This window comes from Tympanuchus pallidicinctus, unplaced genomic scaffold (genome assembly GCF_026119805.1).
Source record: "Tympanuchus pallidicinctus isolate F22 unplaced genomic scaffold, pur_lepc_1.0 scaffold8, whole genome shotgun sequence".
NCBI classification, from domain to species: domain Eukaryota; kingdom Metazoa; phylum Chordata; class Aves; order Galliformes; family Phasianidae; genus Tympanuchus; species Tympanuchus pallidicinctus.
Genome location: NW_026294802.1, coordinates 13686044 through 13700557, shown reverse-complemented (window position 1 = coordinate 13700557; position 14514 = coordinate 13686044). Strand labels below are relative to the sequence as shown.

Here is a 14514-nt window from a genome sequence, read left to right as displayed (position 1 = left end):
TGGTCAGCCTCTTCTCCCAGGTAACACTGACAGGATGAGAGGGAATGGCCTCAAGTTGCACCAGGGGAGGTTCAGCCTGAATGTTAGGAAGCATTTCTTCCCAGGAAAAGCGGTGCTGCAGTGGCACCAGCTGTCCCTGGAGGTGTTCCAGAGCCGTGTGGACGTGGCACTGAGGAACATGGTTAGTGCGCATGGTGGGGATGGGCTCACGGCTGGACTAGGTGAAATTAGAGGTCTTTTCCAACTGAAATGATTCTGTGATTCTTTAACATCTGCTGGGAGCCAGGTGAACAGTTAGTGATCCCAGCTTTTTGAGGATGTTGGGGGAAATCTGTTATCCAAAATTGCACTTTGGATTGGAAGATGGTCTTCAGACTCTGTGCGTTCATTGGCTCTTCCAAGAAGAGGAAATGTGAGGGAATCATAGAATGGTTTGAATTGGAAGGAAACCCGAAAGGCCATCCGGTCCAACTCCCCTGCAATGAACAGGGACACCCACAACTCGATCAGGGTGCTCAGAGCCCCTCCAGCCTGAGCTTGGATGTCTCCAGGGATGGGGATCCAGCACTACTTTGGGCAACCTGCTCAGCAGTCTTTACACATGCATTAGCTGTTGTGGGGCCACTCAGCAGCACCCAAAAGATCACTCCCTGCATGTGCGCTCGGTCCTGGAGTAAAAGCACGCTTCTGTGAAGGGATTCATCTTTAGGCTAAAGGACTGCCTGCCGAAGTGCTCTTCTGGAGCAGCTCTTGTGGAATAATGCCGTTTTCAAAAGCTGTGCCAGCCAGTTCCTCTCTGCAGACTGAGCCTCAGGCATTCAGGATCCAGGCACGGACATAAACTGCTCGATTTTTCAAGCACCCGCAGTGCATGCGCACAGCGTTGCGTTGCGGAGGGACGGCGAGGAAGCGGGCTCCGCCATCGCCCTCGTTCTCTGGGCGGGAAAGGCGGGGCGCTGCCTCAGGAGGAGGCGCTCAGGGCGGTGCTGGGGCTGAGGGTGGGTCCGGGGATGTGGTGATTCTATCGGGTAATGCCGGTCAGCCACGGGGTGGGGGAGCGAACGGGGCGTTTTTCAGCTTGTAATAGAGGCCCAAGCTCGGCCCCAGTCGAGTGAACTGCAGTGTTTCTGTCAGCTCACGAACCGTTTGTTAAACCCAGCATGGTGTGCTCAGGACGAGTGCCTGTCACACAGCCCATGTCTGCTCAGCGCAGCACAGCAGGCCGACTTTGCTCATGTACCCAACAAATAGCTCCTAGGGCACCCAAAAATGGTTGTATTTCCTCACAGAGATCCTTACTTCTTAATGGATTTGCCATGTTCGCACACTTCCAGCCTTGTATCTGGTTTTCTGCAGGCTGTGACGACTGGAACGCTCTGAGCCTTCACTGCACCAGCAACGGGAGGAGGATTTGGCTCATCACTAAAGCTTCAATTAGAGAGTGGTATAATTGCTCTGTTGTTCCTCCTAGTCTGCAGGAAGGCACAGGTTTGAGGCTGCCTGGTTCTTCTGGGGGGTGTCAGTTGCCTCAGGGTGAGGAATAGGAGGGAGAACTGTGAGGAATAGGAGGGAGAAACTGCTCAGAGTGCAGGTTCCAACCCCCCTGACACAGGCAGGGCCAACCTCCACATTTCATACTAGACCAGCTTGCCCAAGGCTCCATCCAACCTGGCTTTGAACACCTCCAGGGATGGGGCACCCACAGCCCCTCTGGGCAGCCTGTGCCAGAGCCTCACCACTCTCTCTGTGTGGAAATTCCCTCTGACATCTAATCAAAACCTTCCCTCACTGAGCTTAAAATCATTCCCCCTTGCCCTATCGCTATCTACCCAAGTAAGAAGTTAATTCCCCTCCTGTTTGTAATCCCGTTTTAAATACAGGAAGGCTGCAGTGCAAAAAAAAACCCATGTCCTGACACTATCAGAAACAGCTAATTTTATAGGAATGTTTCCAGTAAATATTAACAAAAGTGATTGTGTCATATACTCACTTCAAAACCCAAATAAGATCATCTTAAAATTATATTTTCTTTCTCACTTTTCCCATCTTCTGCGTATACAAGATTGACAGGCTGTGAGAGCTGGAGCTGTTCAGCCTTGAGAAGATAAGGCTCTGGGGAGATCTGAGAGTGAAAAGCAGCCTTTCAGTATCCAAAGGGGACTGTAAGAAGGGGACAGACTCTTTAGCGGGGTCTGTTGGGATAAGACATGGAGAAATAGTTTCAGACTGAAAGTTTTAGACTGGTTATAAGGAAAAAGCGTTTTACAGCAAGGGTGGTGAGGCACTGAAACAGGTTTCCCAGAGAGGTGATGGATGTCCCCTTCTAGGAGGCATCCAAGGTCAGGCTGGAGGGGCTCTGAGCACCCTGATCTGTCTGTAGGTGTCCCTGTTCATGGCGGGGGAGTTGGACTAGATGATCTTTAAGGATCCCCTCCAAGTGATATGATTCTGTGAACATGTGATTCTGTGATTCTTGTCAACAAATTATGCAGACCTTCTGTATCTATTTGAAAGCTGGGAAAAAAAAAAAAAAGGTATTTGCAGCAATTTATTCTAAATTATCTCATCCTCTGTTAAATGTAGCTCATCTTGTAGGTTCACAGAAAACATATTCTTTTCATGGACTTTATTAAGGAGGATGAGTAAGCAAACATACAATCTTCTGGATGAGGCACTTTACAAAACTGGAGCAATGAAGGCAAGCTGACAGTTAAGACAGAAGCAACCTAACAATTTACAAAATTATAAAACTGGTACAGCAGGTTATGAAATCATATTTATAAGGAACTGTTCATTTTTCCTGCTTTCAAATAACTTAGAGGCAATATTGTACTTTTTATCTGACAATGGTACTGCTTATGGCAATAAATTCTACTAATGATAAATCATTTAAAATGTCCCCACACTGGGACCCAAGATTCTTACAGGGGAATGAGTTCTATTTTCTTAACACCAGTTAAACCTTTTCTAGACAAATTACTTCACTGGAGAGTAGGTTTTCTCTTTTTGGAGAAAGAGAGAGATGCAGAATCCCAGTTTAAATCCGTATGTGATGACAAACTTAAAGTTTGTGCAGTTTGAGGTCGTTTTAAAAGTCCTTTTACAGTTACTTGCACACTTATTCCAGTCCCAGTACTGTCTTTGCTTGCTTTTCTCAGTACCAATCGATACTTTATTGCCTGCTCTTTCACAATGAAGGCCATGGAGGATCAAGTAGTCCAAGAAGAATCTGGATACCAGGATGATGAGGTAAATTTATGGTTCTTTGAAAAACAGGTACAGCAGATGTCTGAAGGTATTGTTACAGTGTACTGAAGCCCACAGAGAGACAGGACGTCCCCAAAAACCACCGACAGAAAGTTCAATTCATTTAACATTTTGTTGTAGTCTAACACCAAGAAAATCTCATTGTCTCTGTACAGTTGTGTTCTTCAGATGCTCTTCACTAACCTTTCCAAAGCTGTGCACAGTTTTTAATGGAATTATCATTATTGCTTTATATCTTATACTTCGATATTAAATGTCAGGGGATTATCAGTTAATTTGAAGCTTTCAAGGAATGGTCATCAGCCAGAAAAGGCTGAAGAACAGTGGATGAAAGAGTCAAGACGTGATCCTAACACAAGTTTATTAATACAGCAGAGTTACTTGCCTGTGAAGATATATTTAATGAAGAAAGTGGTAGGAAATGTGTAGGTGTTCTTGGCTTACTCTGGGTTTTCTTATTTTGGTAGTTCAACAAGACGTGTCATTAGGGAAAACCATTTCAAGGCTTACAAATTTGAAGCACAGAGTGAGCTAGATATAATTTTAAGAAAAATAAAAGTCTATTTTCAATTTTTTGTTTTTATTTTATTTTTAGGAATCCTTTTTTCAGGACATTGATCTGCTACAAAAGCATGGGATTGTAAGTATTGCCAGTGACTTGTCTGCACATCATTGTCCATGTAAATTTCTCCTCACAAATAATTCTAAATCAGTCATGTGAAGACAAATTTTGCCTTTGGTGATAAGACAGGCTTTCAAAATATCTCGTTCTCACTAGATTCCTACATAAAGTGTCAAGATACTCAAAATATTTAGCACCCAGTACTTCTTGAAAAGCCAACTAGCTGCTAACTTATATGAAAACCACATAGTAGATCACTTCCTATTCCTGCCAGTCTTCGTAATTATACCTGCATTTTTGGTTCCCTTGAAATTACACTGTGGCAGTTGTTGCTAAATTATTTTTGGAAGGCTGTTTAAGGGAGTAGAGTGGGAGTGAACAAACTGTTAATAGCTGGAGAAGTAAGTGGAGAGTTTTCATCAAATATGAATTGTTCTCATCATGAACATCACTGTCACATAAGCATTAGCTTCTTACTTGGATTACTGTTATTATATATTTACCTTGGAGGCTGATTCATGGGTCAGAATGTTCAGTGTTAGAAAAGCAGAATAAGAAGTTTGGTGAAATAATTTAAGATAAATGACTGTAGATGGATGCAGACAGGGCTGACACAGACACAATGGGCCAGCATTATCCAGCATTACAGCTACTGCACTCAGCATGTCAGCAGTGTAACTGTTGTTCACTTTCTTATTGACAACTCATTGTCATGGTTTTAAAGAGTTCTGGAGAGGATAATGAAGGTAGTGAGCTGTAACAACGGTATAGGATAAGAAAGATGCACAAATTCTCATGTTAAAAAGTTAAAATTAGCCCAAAGAGGCTGACCTCATGAGCTGGAAGAGAGCTGTATAAGCTTGTCGACATCGAACGAGGCACAGAATGCAGAAAAATGTTGCTAAGTTATGGAGAATCTTGGAAATAAAGAGTAGTGACTTAGACTGTTCTTCGTCATTCTGTTTTTGGAGACAGATCTGGCTTACTGAAAGTCTCCTGCTCCTTTTCTATTATTTTTCTTCTCCCATCCAAGTGTTTATTCCTACTTCTTAGGGGAAGATGTTATTCTCATCTGTGCCAGTGAGTATATGATGACCTATACCTATTAATTTCACTTGCTTAAAGTAGTTTTTAGGGTTCTAGATCTTTTTTCCCCCAGAGGGATAGGGAGAAAAGTATTTAGTAGATGTGTCAGCACAGCCACAAAGAGTCAGATTTGCAGAACCCAGGCTGGGGTTTGATGTTCTGAAGTGTTTGATAGGAATCAAGTTTCTGTGATCCCAGTGCCACTGCTGAGTGTTCCTGCCCTCAGGCATGTGCTCCTGCTTCATCTGTCGTAGCCACACTGCAAACTGCATCTGTAAATCAATTCATGCAAAAAGCATGACAACAAAAAATATGATCTGTGTAGTTTGTTTGTTTGTTCATTTGAATTCTTGCTATGCTCCTGTTTCCATCTCAGAGAAGTACAACTAGGGCAGAGATGCTATGCCAAAAGGTTGGGAGGGTCAGGATAAGCAGGTGGTGTAAGGGGGCAGCTGTGTCCGTGTGTTCAGCCAGGACAACTGCTGAATGCTTCATGGTATCAACTAGAAGAAGAGAATTTTAGCACTTTGGCTGGTAAACAAACAATTGGTAAAAGATGTATCTGGGAAGCAGAGAAGAACATCTGTGACCAGATCTGCTGCTCAGGGAATTGTAATGTGGAGCAGCCCTAAGTTTGATGAGATCAGTAAGACAAGGCCACTGAAGAAATGAGGACGTTGAAGAGTGAGTTTTGGCCTAGAAAAATGGTCTTTGCAGCAGAAGTCTATTGTTTTAATATGAAAAATACTACATGAACAACAACTCAATATTGTTTTTGTTTTGTTTTTTAATTACTGATTTTTTTGTGGGTTTTTTGAGTGAAAGTGTCATTTCCATTTGTGATTGATTTTACCTCACCTATCCCTCTTAATGTAATAGTCAAAAATATCTCACAGGATGAAAAGTAAGCTTCCCAGTGACCACAATTAATTCTTTCCATAGCCCCCCTCCCATCTTAAGTCTCTTATATCCACGCACTAGATACATAAATGATTCATCCAGCTCATAGTGTGGTTTGTTTGTTTGTTCTTTTAAATAAATAACTTGGCTGGAGATGGTAAATTGTAGTATTACCCCCTGCCTTTCCCATGGTATGTTTCTTGTGAGCTATTTGTTCCTTGCCTTTACGTTTCCAGTGATATCAGATTTCTAACATGAGGTGGGAGGAGGCAAAACACGCCTGCAGGGTGCTGAATGAAGTCATGCTGCATCCAATGAATTAAAAACTCTAGTAAGCCCATTCCAGATGCAAGTGCCTGTTGGATCTGGCAGGTTAGGTGTGTTTTGCTTTGGTCTTGCTGTCAACATGCAGGAGCGTCACAGAGGTTGGAATCAGCATCCTACCACCTATGCAAGTCAGCTCCCAGCTGTGATCAGATTACCTGGTTTACAGATTATCTGTGCAAGGGGAACAAGGACAGATTGAGTTTGACAGGGTTTTTTAGGTTAGACTCTACAACACCTGAAATAATCTGTTCTGTTTCTTTACTATTAGCTTGGATCTAGAAAGACCAGTCCTAAACAGGGACAGGCTGAGCACAGCCAGACCCAGCATAGCCTGCACCATGATCCTCACACTGATGTGACTCAAAGTTTTCTGATATTTGGGTGTCACAAACTACATCAGGAAGAGTTTACTTTGTAAATACGTTTCTTTATGAAAATATAAGTGCAGATGGGTGTATAATAAAGTGTTTCAAAGGTTTAATTTGCCAACTGGTTGCTATCTGTCACAAGTACTCATAGAAAGGAGCTTTCTTTGCAGAACGTGGCAGATATTAAAAAACTGAAGTCAGTTGGGATCTGCACTATCAAAGGAATCCAGATGACAACAAGACGAGCACTGTGCAGTGTAAAAGGGCTTTCAGAGGTCAAAGTGGACAAGATTAAAGAAGCTGCAAATAAGCTGATTGTAAGCCAATCACTTTCTTGACAATTTAAATTTATGCTGGCCTCTCTAAATTGCCATGCAGCATTTCTCTATATAGAATCTTCCTCCACATCATCAAGATAATTTTGAAAACAATCCTGCTCACTGTTCTTTATGTTCTTTATATTTTGCAGCAGCCAGACGAATGTTGTGGTGCTTTTCATACCCAATGTGTGTAAATGAGGCTGTGGTAGACAGAAGCTATAGATATATTGGGTGGGATATCCTGCTCTGCCTTCAGCTTGAAGCTCACCAGAATAAACCTCTCACATTCTCTTTGGTCTTCCTTAGGAGCCAGGCTTCCTAACTGCATTTGAGTACAGTCAAAAACGGAAGATGGTATTTCATATTACTACTGGCAGCCAGGAATTCGAGTAAGCTTACATCTACTTTTCCCCTGCCTTAGCACAACCTGTTCTGATTATATTTATTGTCTTGAATGAGAAACAAAAATATAAAAGAACAAAAAATCAGTTAGGACATGTAGGTTATTTTGCATTTAGAGCTGGTGCTGGCTCAGAGATGCCTGACTCTGTAAGCAACGAAACCAACTCCTCTTCTGAGGGAAACCAGGCAGTCATTGTGAATAAACAGTTTGCAAAACTGTTTATTCACAATAATCTTGACCATCGTTTGATGATCATGATTGCCATTTTTTCACCCAATTAAATAATCAACCTGAAGGTCTACAGTCAAAATTGTTAAGTCTAAGTCTTCCCTTGTCTTCCCTTGAAATACTTCTATGGAACTTTGTCTCAGAGATGCTTTCTATCTTCTCTCTTCCAGTAATCATTTCTATACATTTTTCTCTCACGTGCAGTAAGGAGGATTGATTTAATATTTTATCACTCAGTGGTCATTTAGTGCCTTGCTGTAGGACAAATATAACAAGTCTTGAAGTAGAAAAAAATTCTCTTTTTTCATTTCCTCTTGTGATGTTGTGGCTTTAACTATATCATAATTGTCTGCCTTTCTGCAGCAAACTTCTAGGTGGTGGGATAGAAAGCATGGCAATTACTGAGGCCTTTGGAGGTGAGAAAACTACATTAAATGAGTATTATCAAACAGATAAAGAATAGATTTTAAATCAAGCTGGATCACTTCTGCGAAACATCACACCGTAGTCAAAGATGAATACTTGCATGAGTGGAAGAAGAAATAATCCATACATTTTTTCCCTTTTTTCATGCTGAATTGCTTGCAGACTAAGTTTGAGCTGAGTAATCACTAGACTTGAGGGGCATGCTGATTCAGAATGACATACCATTATTAATACTGCTAGTAACTATTTCCTGTTATAGAAAAGATTTCCCTGATGCAATCTCTGTTCCTCTTCAGTAATGGCACAAAGGATATTCTATTTATGTACACTTGGCATGCACTGAATTCCATACAAGATTTTGCAATCAGTTGTTAGAGTAAATTCCATCAGTTAGTGGTTAACACTTCAAAAACAGTAAGAAGAGTGTGGAAAACACAGTAATCTGCTCTTTGGAGAAGATAAATTGGAGACCTGTGTGATTTGACGTCATGAGATTAAAAAACTTCTTGATCATTTAGTTGAAAATACAACTGGGCCTGATCCTGTTTTGGGGGGTCAAAGTGGAACCCAATCACTCATTTTTCCTCCTTCCTCAGTTACTAATTTCTCATCCATGCCTTGTGGTACTTCTACAGAAAAGTAGAAATAAACACAGCAGTCAAGCAAGACCAGATGAAAGCATTTCATATTTTGCTTTTCATCCAAGGTATTTCTACTGCACATAATGTGATTTATATATCAGGATTTAAATGTGCAAATAGAGAAACAGAGGTGACTTTTTGCAGTAACAGAATTTGGCAAACTTGGAAGAAAAGACAAAAAAAAAAAAGTAGAAAGTGACTTTTTTTTCTTTATTTAACAGAGTTTCGGACAGGCAAAACACAGCTGTCTCATACCCTTTGTGGTAAGTGTGCTACCTTAAAACAGGGAGTGTTGGGTTTTTTTTCCTTACGACAAATTCAACACATAAAAGCAAGTCAGAATATTCTATCTCTAGAAATATAGTGAAAAAAACGTGGTGACTCTTTCTAATAGATGTGTTTGAATACAGAACTCACGTAGATAATTACTTATTAATACTGCTTACATCAATTTAAGTGTTGCCAGAAGGAGAAAGAAGGCCATAAGCCATCTTAGGGAGAAACACACATTACCTGGAAAAGCAAAGCACAAATAGGAGTCACAACGGGGACAGGGCCATTGCTCTTGCAAAGGCAAGATTCTTTGTCAGCAATGCTTTTAATTTCCTGGGTTCAAGAAGTTTTGCTGACAATGACATTCTGAAAGGACACTGACAGGATACCACTGGCTAACATGAACTGGTTAAACAAAGACTTGGGCAGTGCCAGGACTCCGATTCCACAGCACTATCTCACAACGTGTAGATAGCAGTCAGTAATAACTACTGTAACCATTACACTTCTAGAATATGCTTACAGGACACCAGGTAGACAAACATTCACTTAACTGGACACCGTGGCATAAAGGGAATTGTGGAGCCTGCTGGAAAAATGGAGACTCTTCCATTCAGTGCAACCTAAGTTAGTCAGCAGAGTTATTTTGCCCGAATGATCGCAACTGAATGGATTGAGTATTTCAGCTTATTCACTTTAAAGAGGCTAAACTAGTGATTTCCACAATGATTAAAACCAGTGGCTCTCTGTGATACAGGTGAACAGCCATCATATTTTATTACAAATAGTAGTGTGGGAAAATATTTTTTCCAGCTATTCATTTTACTCTGATTCGTTCCAGTGACAGCTCAGCTGCCGGGGCCCGACGGCTACACGGGTGGAAAGATTATCTTCATTGATACTGAAAACACTTTGTATCTTTTGGGTTTCTGAAAGCTACAGGTACCTTGAACTGGAAAGACAGTTCATTTTGTTCTAATTTCAAGCAAGTAGCAGGCTCCAGATGGCTTCACGCATGGGAAACAATACGATGGGCACAGAAAACTTGGAGAGCACAGCGCATAGTGCCCACAGGGCAGTGGCTTTTCCTCTGTCATTTTATCTAATCCAAGCTGGAAAAGTTAGTCAGAATACAGATTTACTTTTAAGTACTTCCCTGGGATTTAACATGCTTTCTTGGTGGTGCCAGATTTTAGAAAGCAGTGAATAAATAAACAGATAGGCAGAGCATAGATGTAACGATAGATGATAGGTGATGTATTTCTCTTTACCTCAAAATAAATTTATCTAAGAGCATGGTTTGTACAGAGAGAAACCCTTAACTCTGCCTGATGTCAGCCGACCAGACCGTCTCCGTGACATTGCTGACCGTTTCAACGTTGACCACGACGCAGTCCTTGACAACGTGCTCTATGCACGTGCATACACGAGTGAGACCCTCACTGCAACTGCTGTGATAACTATGATTTTTCTCCAAGGCTTCTGTGTTAATAGTTTTCAGTTACTTAAGTGACACTGGCCTGCTTACGGAGAGTAAATTACATTTTGTTGCTAACAAAAATGTTACAAGCTAGCTCCTATTTTCTTTTTCTGGTGGTGTACTCCAATAGACTAGCTCAGGGTAAGCATTCCAGCCCAGCTGTGCTATGCAAGGTTCTGCAGTATGCTGCAACATTTCCACCGTGTGTATTATAGTTGTCAGTGTACCATCTTAGTAACAGAAGCAACAGTGAATGTCTGAATGTAAGCTGACTCTATAAATGCAGTCGATAATTCTCTGTAACTTTATGAATGGACCTTCACAGAAACAGTTTCATGCTCTCTGACAGAAGACACTGCATTAACACTTCAAGTAAATGGGACTTTACATGAACGTAAATAATATGGCTGTACAATTTCTTTGTGTCATTTAATTCAATGTTCATTTCAAACAATTCTGCTGGTTTTCAATTCTCAAAGCAAGACTTTTTTGTGGAGCTCTTCACAAAGAAGTGTTGTTGGCTGGGCAAGTGGAAACTGGAACCTGCAGAAACATAAGCACTATTGGGTACTGGAGTAGTAGCTTGTTAACGGGCTTAAAATGCTGGTGGTGAAAATACAAAGAATGCAAGCATTTAAAGTGGAATTTCAAAATTCAGGTTTTTTTTTCCTTCAGAGTTCTTTCTGGCCCTGATCTGATTTGTCAGCTCTACTTCCCATCAGGTGAACATCAGATGGAATTGCTTGACTATGTAGCAGCCAAGTTCCACGAGGAAGCTGGTATCTTCAAGCTACTGGTACAAGACTAATTGTTATTTTTCATACACTTGCTGCTTTCAGAATAGTTTGTTGTTGTTGTTTTTCACTGTATTGACTTCTCCAATGCAATTACAATGCAGATCATTGACTCCATCATGGCACTCTTCCGTGTGGATTTCAGTGGTCGTGGAGAGCTGGCTGAACGACAACAGAAACTCGCTCAGATGCTGTCCAGGCTCCAAAAAATATCAGAAGGTAAAGGAAACATTGCAAAATATGGGCAACGTGGATTGGTGTTATTGAAACCAGTATTGCAACAGCAATTGTTGGTGGCATGACCACTAAGTGTAATGATCAAATTAGGTATAATACACTAAGTGTATTATCAAATCAGGTACTGGCCCGGGGATCCTTGCTCACTTTATGCTTCTGTCAGTTACCAAAAAGAAACAGAAGTATATTATTTCAAGGTGACGGATAAAGGAGTCTCTAGAATAATTGAACATTTAGAATTCTCCCAGGATCACTGTTGAAAAGTCCTAAATAGGAGGACAGGTTTTGAAACTGGACAAATTTCCAGCCTTCCCCCAGCTTCTACAGTCTAAATACACAAGAAACGTGGAGAACAGGATAAAAATGGAGAAGATACAGAGAGAGGAGAAGGCTTTGTTCACTGCCTCCTTCTAATTGCTGCACAATGCTCTGAGGGATGAGGATGGAATGAACAGGAGTCTTCCTTGTTTGGAATGACTCAGAAACATGGATAAAGAATGAGTAAATGTGTTTATGGAGTAAATATAAAAAAAAGGGGGAACACTCAGAGGGAGGGAGATGAGGCCTAGGGCATGGAGGCCATGGAGAAAATGGGTATTGAGAAAGGCTTCTTCAGCAGGACTCTGAAAAGTGCTCATTTTTGGCATAAATATTACAGCTGACACAAGAGCAAAGTTAAGGCTGTCTTCCTGTTAAACCCAGCCAGCAGGCATAAGGAACATTTGCTTCTCCTTCCTTTGAAATTTGAAGCGCCTCAGTAGCAACCTTGATCTTACCCTGAACATGAGGATATTTTTGAAATCTAATTGGATACAGTTCATCTTCTTTGCATTGTTTTCCATTGCAGAATATAACGTGGCTGTGTTTGTGACCAATCAGATGACCGCTGATCCAGGAGCAACTATGACGTACGATACTCCCTGCTGCACTTCTAATCTTTGGTTACATATTTGGTTACATGTTTAACAGAGATGAGGAGTGAGACTGAGCAAGAGGCTTTGACGTGAAGGCACGACCTCACGTTCTAACTATTTCAGGCTGTCCTTTGGTCTTTCTGGTATCACGAGTCATTCACAGATGACACCTATAGGCTTCTCTCGGTTGTGATCATTTTTAAAAATGATCTGTTTTTCCTGGCTGGCAGGATGATTTCTTTCACTGTGTCTTGAGTGAACAGAACAAAACATAACAACTATTGAAGAAAACGCCTAATTGTCTCTTAAAGCAGCGTATACACGTTGTGTAGGGTTTACATTCTTGAACCTCTTGAATTTGATGAGAGGACGTTGAGCATTGAGCATCCTATCTTGAGGCAGGTGTGTTTAGATCCTCTTTTGAATTTTACCTGTTTATCATTCATTACTGACTTCACTGTGCGTTGCCTGACAGTTAATCTATTAGCCTCTGGAAATTGCATGGTGAATCATCACCTTCTTTTCTTTTTCTGTTGTTGCTGGTTTAGCTTTCAGGCAGACCCAAAGAAGCCCGTTGGGGGCCACATCCTTGCTCATGCTTCAACTACCCGAATTAGTTTGAGGAAAGGGAGAGGGGAGCTGCGTATTGCAAAGATATACGACAGGTAAATCTCTGTCCTTTCGCAGGAAAGAAGCTGCTTATGAACACAGTAGGGTGTCAGAGTTCATTGCGCCGAAACTTAATAGCTTGTGAACTGATTGGTGGTTTCAAATGAACCGTGCATCTGGATGGTATGTTGAGAGGAAATCTGAAAGGACAGAGCGATTGGGAGATTTAGATTAGTAGATTCCAAGCTGTCTTGCATATCGTATGTATTACATTATGTAACCTTTCCTCATAAATCCTGCTAGATGTTCATCTCTCCAAGAAGACTATCGAATCATAGAATCACAGAATCATAGAACGGCCTGGGTTGAAAAGGACCCCAGAGATCAGCTAGTTTCAAATCCCCTGCTATGTGCAGGGTCACCAACCACCAGACCAGGCTGCCCAGAGCCATGGTTGTCCCTTGGCAGGAACATTCCAGAGCTGTTAAATCACTCAGTTTTGCTGACCTCAGTGGGTATCAATTTACACGCTGAGCTGGGGCAGACACAGGTATTAAAAAACATATTAGCAGAATTGTGTGGAGAGACCAGTGCTCCCTGGTCAGCAGGATCTGAAACGTGGAAGACAAGTTTGCACAGTCTTCTCCCACACTTCCTCCTTTCCCCTCACTCATGTTTCTCATCTTCACAGAGGTGGGTTTCACTTTTTCCCATCTTGATAACGTCACATCTCATAAAGATGTTAAAATATTCCACGTTGCTTTTACTTAGAACCTTTGAGAGACCGTTCCATAACTACATTTAACACTCATGGCTTTCTTTTTTTCCCAGTCCTGAGATGCCTGAAAACGAAGCCACATTTGCAATAACTCCTGGAGGGATTGGAGATGCCAAAGAATAGGCAGAAAACTCATGTACATCAGCTGTACATGCAAACGTACAGCTGATAACCACCAAGGCAGTTAGTTGGGATGAAGATTTGTGCAAGGTTGCTGTCTCCCCGACTGCATTTTTATCTTCTTGGAACAATTTGAGAGGTTTTGGGATAAACTGCATGCTTCGGTGTTATTCATCTTAACAGAAGTTGGTTCATTTTGGGTCTTCTCTTTTCAATTGACAATAAATAGCTGATGGAAACGGCAATGGCAGGAGCAAGAGCCCAGGAACTTTGTGGAGTTTCACGTGCAGAAGGAAGGAAAATTAAAAATGACCTGAAATACTTTCATGTTGACCAGATTATTTATTAATGCACTTTTACTTTTTGGAGAGAATGACCTCAAGTTTACACAATAATAAAGATGTAACATCAGAACAGCATTTGACCCGTGTTTGGATGCTTTCATCCAGCCCTACTCTCACTCATTTCCCACGGGACAAATAACTCAGATGCGACCCAACCTTTTGAAACCCGTTTGGGGTACATCAAGCCGTTTTCTCCCAGCCAGGAGAAAGCAGACATCATGGCTGCTGTCCCTCCCGTTGCTGCCAGGGCGCTGAGCCCACACCCCCCCGGCAACCTGCGAGGGAGCCCCGGGCCCACCGAACCCGCGCAGCCCACAGCAGCCACTGCTGGGCCGGGCCCCGCCGCCCCACCAGCGCCGTTGTTGTCTCCTCCACGG

At 41.8% G+C, this 14514-nt stretch overlaps 1 protein-coding gene across 3 annotated transcripts; it reads left to right on the top strand.

The window, feature by feature from the left end:
- Positions 1–1083: 1083 nt before the first annotated feature.
- On the top strand, positions 1084–14207 carry DMC1 (DNA meiotic recombinase 1). 3 transcript variants are annotated; one of them, XM_052669002.1, is made up of 14 exons: positions 1084–1444; positions 3159–3249; positions 3863–3907; positions 6741–6887; positions 7197–7279; positions 7885–7937; positions 8810–8851; positions 9703–9775; positions 10200–10291; positions 11064–11137; positions 11240–11354; positions 12220–12280; positions 12835–12951; positions 13727–14207. In XM_052669002.1, exons 1-14 carry the CDS (start codon positions 1161–1163, stop codon positions 13794–13796), a joined length of 1347 nt encoding a protein of 448 aa, XP_052524962.1. In that variant the 5' UTR covers positions 1084–1160; the 3' UTR covers positions 13797–14207. The 3 variants fall into 3 exon arrangements, with proteins under 3 accessions (XP_052524962.1, XP_052524963.1, XP_052524964.1); XM_052669004.1 differs by having other exon boundaries at positions 1086–1488; XM_052669003.1 differs by lacking the exon at positions 6741–6887 and having other exon boundaries at positions 1085–1444.
- The last annotated feature ends 307 nt before the right edge of the window (positions 14208–14514 follow it).

Bases quoted from the DNA above. Each gene is read 5' to 3' on its own strand.
- DMC1 (XM_052669002.1), top strand. From the start codon at position 1,161: ATGGTGTGCTCAGGACGAGTGCCTGTCACACAGCCCATGTCTGCTCAG. The intron at 1,445-3,158 runs GTATAATTGCTC...TGCTTTTCTCAG, and splicing joins AAAGCTTCAATTAGAGAGTG to TACCAATCGATACTTTATTG. The intron at 10,292-11,063 runs GTGAGACCCTCA...ACTTCCCATCAG, and splicing joins CTATGCACGTGCATACACGA to GTGAACATCAGATGGAATTG.